Here is an 8389-nt window from a genome sequence, read left to right as displayed (position 1 = left end):
AGGCCTGTGATCGGACGCCGAGGTTGCTTTGTTTCTTCTCAATAGGTGAGTAACACCGTGTCTACAACAGCTAAAGTCTGCCTACACTGGACGCGATCAAACGACCGTTGAAAACCATTTGAAATTTGTGTCAGCACGTCATAAATAGAACCTGGCAGCAGTTTTCTGTCGGGGATTTGTTGTGCCGCGCCGCTCACGTCCGTAGACATAGTGTAACATTGATTTTGCTTTGTTTCACAGAACTAATCGTTGCCTGGGTTGCATACGTATATGTGGGGCAGAGCTATCAAAATAGGGGCAAGACCCTTTTGGGGTAGGGGCGTGTTTGTTTTGGTGATTTCAAATATCAACATTGGCTACCAGAAATCACTTACTCTGCCTTTAAAGGAAAAAAATGTAGATTATCACTCATACTTAGGGATAGTTATTTGCACAAACCCTCGCCCTGCGCTGTTTTTCTATAGATGTGACACTTTGAAGGAAGCATTCTGTTACTTTTGTATGTGTCAAGACTTGGTGGACTTGGTGGAGAAAAAGGGCAAAAATCCTATAGATTTATAATGAAAGAGGGACCTGAGCCGTATCTAGGGATCGGAATATCATAAAGTCCCAGAACAACCTAGCAACCGCATAGCAATATGCTTAAAACCACTTAGAATACCATAGCAATTGAATAGCAGTGCTATGGCAGCTACCTTTAATGCTCTAGGGTCATAAATGCTAGTTTTTACCATATTAAAATAAATTATGAAATTTATATACAAAATTTTTATATAATAATTATTAAAATTAATATTTGAATCCCTCGCTGCAGAATTTAAGCTTAATTTTTGTAATGTTAGGGAATGTTCAGAGGAAGAACTACATAAAACCTCCTAATTTGTAGTGCTAAAACATTATTTTAGCCTAGAAAAATAAATTAAAATACATATATAGATTTAAAATAGATAAAGATTTTATATATAGGGACAACTGTTTTCAGTTTGTTTCATGTAGATTTTTTTCAGATCAGCAGAATCGAGTACATCCACTCCAAGAACTTCATTCACAGAGACATTAAACCTGATAATTTCCTGATGGGGCTTGGCAAGAAGGGAAACCTGGTCTACATCATAGACTTCGGCTTGGCCAAAAAGTATCGTGACGCCCGCACACATCAGCACATCCCGTATCGTGAGAACAAGAACTTGACTGGCACTGCCCGCTATGCCTCCATTAACACTCATTTGGGCATTGGTAAGGGCACCAGAGGGCCCCTGAAATGCATTCTGTTGGACTCTTTATTTTGGGTTATTCTATGTTTACCTTTTGTTTCCACAGAGCAATCTCGACGGGATGATCTTGAGTCCCTTGGCTATGTGCTTATGTACTTTAACTTGGGTTCTCTGCCCTGGCAAGGCCTCAAAGCAGCTACTAAAAGACAAAAGTATGAGCGAATCAGTGAGAAAAAGATGTCAACCCCCATTGAGGTTCTTTGCAAGGGCTATCCATGTGAGTAGATGCAATTTGAACAGCTGGAAAATCATGTAAAATTAAATTTCTCATTTAACTCTGTTATCTTTTTTTAACACATCTCTAGCTGAATTTTCAACCTACATGAACTTGTGCCGCTCACTCCGGTTTGATGACAAACCTGACTACTCGTACCTGAGACAGCTGTTCAGGAATCTTTTTCACAGACAGGGATTTTCATACGACTATGTGTTTGACTGGAACATGCTGAAATTTGTATGTTCTTTAAACATTTCGCATTATTTTTTTGTGGTGCAGTTCAAATGTGCATTATATTGCTCACCTTGTGGGCTTTTCTGACTGTGTCAGGGCTCCAGCAGGACAGCAGAAGATAAAGAGAAGGAGCAGAGGGGAGAGGGAGAGGAGAGGGATGAGAGGACCGGAGGTGGACCGCCGGGTTCTGCGGCTCATGCTGTGCCTTCTGGCCCCAACCTCCCGGCCCCTAACAGGGTGCGCAACGGCCCAGACCCCGCCAGCTCAACACCTGCCTCCCGTGTGCCACAGTCTGGTGAGTCTGAGGATGACCGGAGGTGTTATTGATGTCTGTTCTATTTATGAGCAGGTTATTTGTAAAGTATGTGGTTTCTCTTCCTTATGAAAGCGCATCCGCCTGACCTTCTGTGCTGTTGGTTATTGAAATCAGCACTTAAAACGTACCTGTTGTTCTGTCTCTCAGGGAACGCATCTCCAAGAGCAGGCCGAGGAGCTGAGCGGGAAAGGAGAGTGTGTTTAAGGCTGCACCGCGGCGCTCCTGCCAATGCCTCCCCTGACCTCCCTCTCCGTCACGATCAGATTCGCATCACCCCCCCACAGGTTTCCGTTCACGTACTGGTTCTTGGGTTTAATTTGGTTTTGTTTGTGTATGTTTTTTTGACTCTCAAAACCCATTGATTCCCATTCACTTCCATTATATGACTGACAGACTGCAACGGTTTGACTTAAAAATCTTCGTTTGTGTTCTACTGAAGAAACAAAGTCACCTACATCTTGGATGCCCTGGGGGTAAGCAGATAAATATCAAATTTTCATTTTTGGGTGAACTATCCATTTAATTCCCTGATATTTGTTTTTGTTCTGACCTGTCTCTGTCTCTCTCACACAGGTCAGCGTTCCATTCGAACACATGGGGAAATGAGCTCTGCAAGTTCTCTGTCATTTACTGCTTTTAGGAGGTTAGTGATTTGTTTTTTGGTCTGGATTTTTTCATTTATTAAAAAATGCATTGAACTGCAACTCATACACATAATGGCTTTTCATACACACAATACACCTCTTCTATGATGAGCATGTTTTTAATTTCTGAATTAAAAATCATTTGGATATTTTTGGGGGATATGAAGTCATAAATGTCAGGGAAATACAACTGTCCTGATATCATAGCAAAGAAAAAAGGTAAAAAGTGTTTTGACCTATTCTCTAATTATTTCTTAGAAAAATAGTTGTGAAGCAGTTATAATATAATTATATACGTATTAAAAAATTGTCTACCAGATCAAAGTGATATGGTGCAACCAACATGCAGAAACTTGAGGGACAAAACAGGAAACGACATCAGAGAAAGGACACCTGCAGATCCTCATATTATTTGCTAAGTACAATATGTCTAATATCAACGAGACCTTTTATGTGACGGTTAGGTTAGGGTTAGGGATGATTAGTTAAGGTGGTGATATAGGAAGTGATATAACCCCCTAAAAACTGTAATATTTATAAATTAATAATTCATTAAACATTCAGTAAGGATCAAAAGTGACAGTAAAGACATTTATAATGTTACAAAAGATTTGTTTTAAATTCTGTTCTGAACTTGACCTTGCTATTCAAAGAATTAAAAAAAATGTCACAGTTTACACAAAATATCAAGAAGCACAACCGTCTTCAACATTGATAATGATAAGAAATGTTTTTTGAGCATTAAATCAGCATTATAACAATTTCTGAAGGATCATGTGACACTGAAGACTAGAGTAATGGTTACTGAAAATTAAGCTTTGCCAGGAATAAATTACATTTTAAAATCTTTTTATTTTTATTTTTTTTTTTAATAATTAACATTAAAAATAAAAAAACATTTTAAAATATTAAATAATATTTAAAATATTAAATTATTCCAAAATATTAAAACAGAAATGTTATTTTAAATAATATTTCACAATATTACTGTGTTTTTGATCAAATAAATAGGCTTCTTTCAAAAACATTTTAAAAATCTCCAAATTTTTCTGCTTATTTGTCATTGACTCAACCACTATACTGGGATCAGTATTTCAAAAGTCATTTTTTTCCCGAAATTCTAATAAAATTAACTTCATTTTGCAGGATTACAACAGACAACTCCCCTAAAGTATTTATATTCATCTTTCTATGTAAAACGGGAGTGCGTCAGAGGCAAGAAGCAGAAAGAAAGGAACCACATTTTTGTAATGACAAAGTGCTCCCCCGTCCTCACGCACTGCTGGTGGTTGCTGTTTGAATGAGACATCGATGATACAGACGCATGTGGACAGTGGATAGATAGAGTTTAACAAGGATCACAAGACTCAAACGGTGGAAGTGGATAAGAGAATTTTTACCTGCGACCTGATGAAGGTTCTGGTTGTTCTCTGTTTTGTCTGAAATGCCGGGAAAAAAAGGACTTGCTTGTTGGACTGTAAAGTTAAAATTGAATATTGATAGAGTGTAACAAATGTATCCCTTGCACAAAAAGTGTTGTATGTTGACACCTTACTGATGTATGAGGTTTTGTGGAACCATCTTTTCCATGTTAAGTATTAAATATGCAAAAGTTAAGAATTTCCAAGAATGTTGTTTCCAGTCAAACTGGTGTTTGAGCTGTAGACATCACTGAATGGATGTGTCAAGATTGTACATTGAACAGATGACAGTTGGAGATATTGATTTAAATATGGGCTGTAGTGAACTAACCTAAAGATCAATTTGAGCATTATTAAATGCCTGAATTCCACTCTTACAATTATACAGCTGAACAATGTGGTGTAATTTGATATGAAGACTCCTGCGTTGACATTAGCCATGACAACCTCATTTATAAATAAACACACATATCAAAAGTATGACTGTTTCAGCTTGCTGAACCTTGTGAATTTATTTCACTTCTTTAAAAAAGCTCGTGTAAAAAGTAACGAGAGCTGTTCCAGTTTACCCCTCTGAAAGGATTATTAATGGATTATTAAAATTGCGTTGGTTGTCTTCTAAAACAAGATCAAAATACACGTAAACAAAAAAGTGGTAACACTTTATATGTATGTAAACGTGTGAAAGGTGGAGAAACCGACACATTTTGAATAAGTAACTGAATTGATTCACATTATAAAACTATATTTCAAAGTGTTATTGCACTAAATTAAAGTATGAAACGAAGTTAAAGTAAAACGAACACATACATATGCATGTTTTATCCAAGGCATAATGTACATGAGCTCATTCATTTGGGAATAAATTTGGATTCAATGAGTAAGTACTATTTATTAAACAATGCGAAGTATTTATTTTTATTTATCTGTAAAATTCTAGCAAACGACGTTCAGTATTACATAATTCTTTATTTTTTTATTGACCAGAACAAAATATACAACAGTATACAAAAATGTACATAAAACATGCCAGAGTGTATAAACAATTGATTCATTATTCAAAAATTGTATATTCGTGATAAATATTACAAGTCTTCTTTGCTTTTTTATTAACAATGTTCCAATGTCCAAACTGGTGCAGTAGTCCTTTTGTTTCCTGAAGAAAATGAATGAAATTTGGCTTGGATCCTGACCATTTCTTCTTATGTATGTGAAAATTTCCCAAAATAACTGTACAAGTAAAGTAAAATTAGTATTATTACTTTCGTTGGAATAATACAAATCAAAATTATTTAACTTGAATATAATATAATATTTGTTTTCCTTCTAATGAAGTGTACCATATCCACCCAGAAAAACCGTGTGTATACACAATTACAAAACCGATGGACAAAAGACTCCCTTTCCATTGAACAAAAATCACAGGAATAATCAATATCCAAATTAAATCTCTCTAGTACACATTTAGCTAGATATATACCATGTAAAATTTTAAATGTAACCTCTTTTACTTTATTATTTAAACAGCATATTTCACAAATACGCCAAGTTTTATTCCAATTTATATTTCTAAATACATTGGTCCACAATAAACAGTATTACGTAATTCTTAAAAATGCATTATTTACTGCAAATTACGTCACTGAGCAATGACTTTTATTTTGAAGTTTCTAAAGCTACAGTCCATTTTAGAAAAAAAGAAAAAATGCCGCGTGTTGTTGTAGCAGACTTCACCGCCGCTTTCCACTTTTATCCCCGTTAAACTAATCCGCAAGAGATTTTATTGAACAGCAAGGGGAGTTGGGAAGGAATGAACTGCCTTTCAACGGCAATCCAACTACGATTGTAGGTAAAATCATTTAGAACAGTCGCGAATGCACTGTAAACGGTCCAAAGACGTGGTGAATTACTACATGGGAACAAATAAAAAAGGACGGAGCGCAGATTTTCCAGCAGAGATCAACGGCGCTGGAATATAAACATGGATTGACGGGCAGCAGCGATGGCTTTGAAGAATTAAGGCCGAATTGCTTCTCATTTGTTTTCCTTTGTGCACGACGAATGGTTTTAAATCTGCGTTTATGTTATTGGTAAGTTGCCCGTTTTTCTAGTTTGTAGATACTTTTCCTTACTAATTTTAGGGCGAACTTCAGCTAACGTTATGTGACTCAACTAAATTTACGATGCTCTTCCAAATAAGGTCAACATATAACACAAAAAGTAAACTCTGCATGCATTTAACATGTGATTTACGGTTTACCCAATAATTAAAATTGTGTAATTTACTCTTGTAAATAAAGAAATTTCTTTTTTTCTCACCAGTCAGTGTTGGCTTTCATTGTCTTTTCTTCAACAATACAATGAACACGATAAACTCGGAATGTTATGACAACTACTTTTGTGTTCCAGAAAACACAAAAGTAAAGAACGTCACAGGTTTGAACAACATTAGAGTGAGTAAATATGACAAACCAATAAAGTATCAGATAAAAAAAAAATTACGAAGTTAGCTTTAAGTTGGTGTAAACAATGAAGATAGCCACATTTACTAAGATGTGAGATACACACACATATGGATAAACACAATTTCCTGTTCTTCATAATTTGTAAATACAAAAATTAAACCCACTTTCTGCAAACCTAATTTGTTTATTTTAGGTTACACTAAGTTCTTATGTATAGTGGTGAAACCATTTTTCATGTCTGAATACTGCCACACTTTTTAATTAAGCATTTTAGGGGTTATTCTGAAACAGATGTGCAACTAGTCTTCATACAGTGGAAATCATTATAGGAAATTGTTAGATAAAAATGTTCGTGCCATTTCATTAAAGCATGAAATGAAAATTCACCCTATCTATTCCCTAATGCATATTATTGACTTCATGGTGAACGAATCATCCATTCTTATGTTTCGTGAAAAGTTGACCTTGTAATTTTTAATCAAAATATTATAATTCAATCTTCCATTGAAACCATAGACTTCTCTCTAGTGACGCATGCCAGACTTCTACAATTGTTTTGTCCACTTAAACACTTTCCATTTCTTACAGTTGACCTCAAGTTCACATTCTGATTTGCCTCCGTCCAACCAACAAATGATGGTTAGAGCCAAGTCCCCACCCTACTGTTTTTTTCGATAACCCATTTCACTCGGATGTAGGCTACATCACCATATCGAGAAAAGATCTGTTTCTAGTTCCGTTATATTGCGTCTTTAATCTCTGGCTGATTTTTAGTTTCATTTCTTTGCTTGCCCACATTATCTTGCACCATATTACTGTGAAATGATTCATGGTGACGTCATATTGTTGTACACTCCTCTTTCCTGTCCTCTGATTCATTTTCATGGCATTTTTAAACTCAATATTGTTCCAGTACATCACTTTTCTACTTTACACACCCTTCTTCAGCATGTTTGATTCCCACTGATTTTAACATCCAATCTCTATCGCCACAGCTTTTGAGACGTGACGTGCCATTGTCCGATCATTTTGGGGAGGAAGTTGTCAGGATGGCTCCTGGTTCACTATCCACAATGGCTCCTACTGGGCCCAACATCTCCTGGTTACCAGAAGCTCCTCTGCTCACTCCAGAGCAGCCCATTTTCCTCATGACAACCACAGCCCAGGCAGTGTCAGGCTTCTTTGTGTGGACAGCACTTCTACTCACCTGCCACCAGGTAAACAACACCTTAACCAGATGGGCCTGAGAATCGAAACTCAGTCAGTGTATTTCAATGTGTTTATATTTGATTTTTTGCAGATCTACATGCATTTGCGTTACTACAGCTCTCCCAAGGAGCAGAGGCACATAGTGCGCATCCTTTTCATCGTACCCATCTACGCCTTTGACTCCTGGCTCAGCCTTGAACACAATAAGTACATTGATGTAAGTGCATAGTAGTTAAGGCCACTTAATATAAAGTGTGACCTTTTTTAAAGGAAATGTATACTTTTGTTCAGACCGATCAAAATCTGATCAAAATTGACAGAATTTGTATTTGTTGATTTTATTTGAATTATTTGTAATATAATGTAATATAATTCTATTTAAAATAAATGTACACAGTAATAAAATACATTTTAAACTATATTCAAATAGAAAACAGTTTCTTTAAAGGGATAGTTCACCCAAAAATGAAAAATCTGTAATTAATTACTCACCCTCATGTCGTTCCAAATCTGTAAGACCTTCGTTCATCTTCAGAAAACAAATTAAAGGTGTCATATGATGCGATTTCAATTTTTCCTTTTTCTTTGGAGTGTTACAAGCTCTTGGTG

The 8389-nt window shown here is 36.0% G+C and overlaps 2 protein-coding genes across 3 annotated transcripts in view; both read left to right on the top strand.

Moving 5' to 3' along the window:
* LOC107734231 (casein kinase I-like) overlaps positions 1 to 4586 on the top strand; it is a 10849-nt gene extending 6263 nt beyond the window's left edge. For both annotated transcript variants that reach the window (XM_016546132.1, XM_016546133.1), the window contains 7 exons: positions 1008 to 1236; positions 1321 to 1491; positions 1580 to 1728; positions 1822 to 2020; positions 2189 to 2325; positions 2615 to 2684; positions 3832 to 4586. In XM_016546132.1, coding sequence (XP_016401618.1) covers positions 1008 to 1236; positions 1321 to 1491; positions 1580 to 1728; positions 1822 to 2020; positions 2189 to 2325; positions 2615 to 2647 — 918 coding nt within the window. In that variant the 3' untranslated portion in view covers positions 2648 to 2684; positions 3832 to 4586. The remainder of the gene's footprint in view (positions 1 to 1007; positions 1237 to 1320; positions 1492 to 1579; positions 1729 to 1821; positions 2021 to 2188; positions 2326 to 2614; positions 2685 to 3831) is intronic.
* A 1226-nt stretch (positions 4587 to 5812) lies between these two features.
* LOC107734212 (transmembrane protein 184B-like) overlaps positions 5813 to 8389 on the top strand; it is a 13160-nt gene continuing 10583 nt past the window's right edge. The window contains exons 1-3 of the mRNA XM_016546103.1: positions 5813 to 6196; positions 7567 to 7788; positions 7872 to 7997. Coding sequence (XP_016401589.1) covers positions 6188 to 6196; positions 7567 to 7788; positions 7872 to 7997 — 357 coding nt within the window. The 5' untranslated portion in view covers positions 5813 to 6187. The remainder of the gene's footprint in view (positions 6197 to 7566; positions 7789 to 7871; positions 7998 to 8389) is intronic.

This window comes from Sinocyclocheilus rhinocerous, unplaced genomic scaffold (assembly GCF_001515625.1).
Source record: "Sinocyclocheilus rhinocerous isolate Xijiao unplaced genomic scaffold, SAMN03320098_v1.1 scaffold820, whole genome shotgun sequence".
NCBI lineage: Eukaryota > Metazoa > Chordata > Actinopteri > Cypriniformes > Cyprinidae > Sinocyclocheilus > Sinocyclocheilus rhinocerous.
Note: the sequence above shows the minus strand (reverse complement) of the source record. Positions and strands in the feature narration are given on the sequence as shown.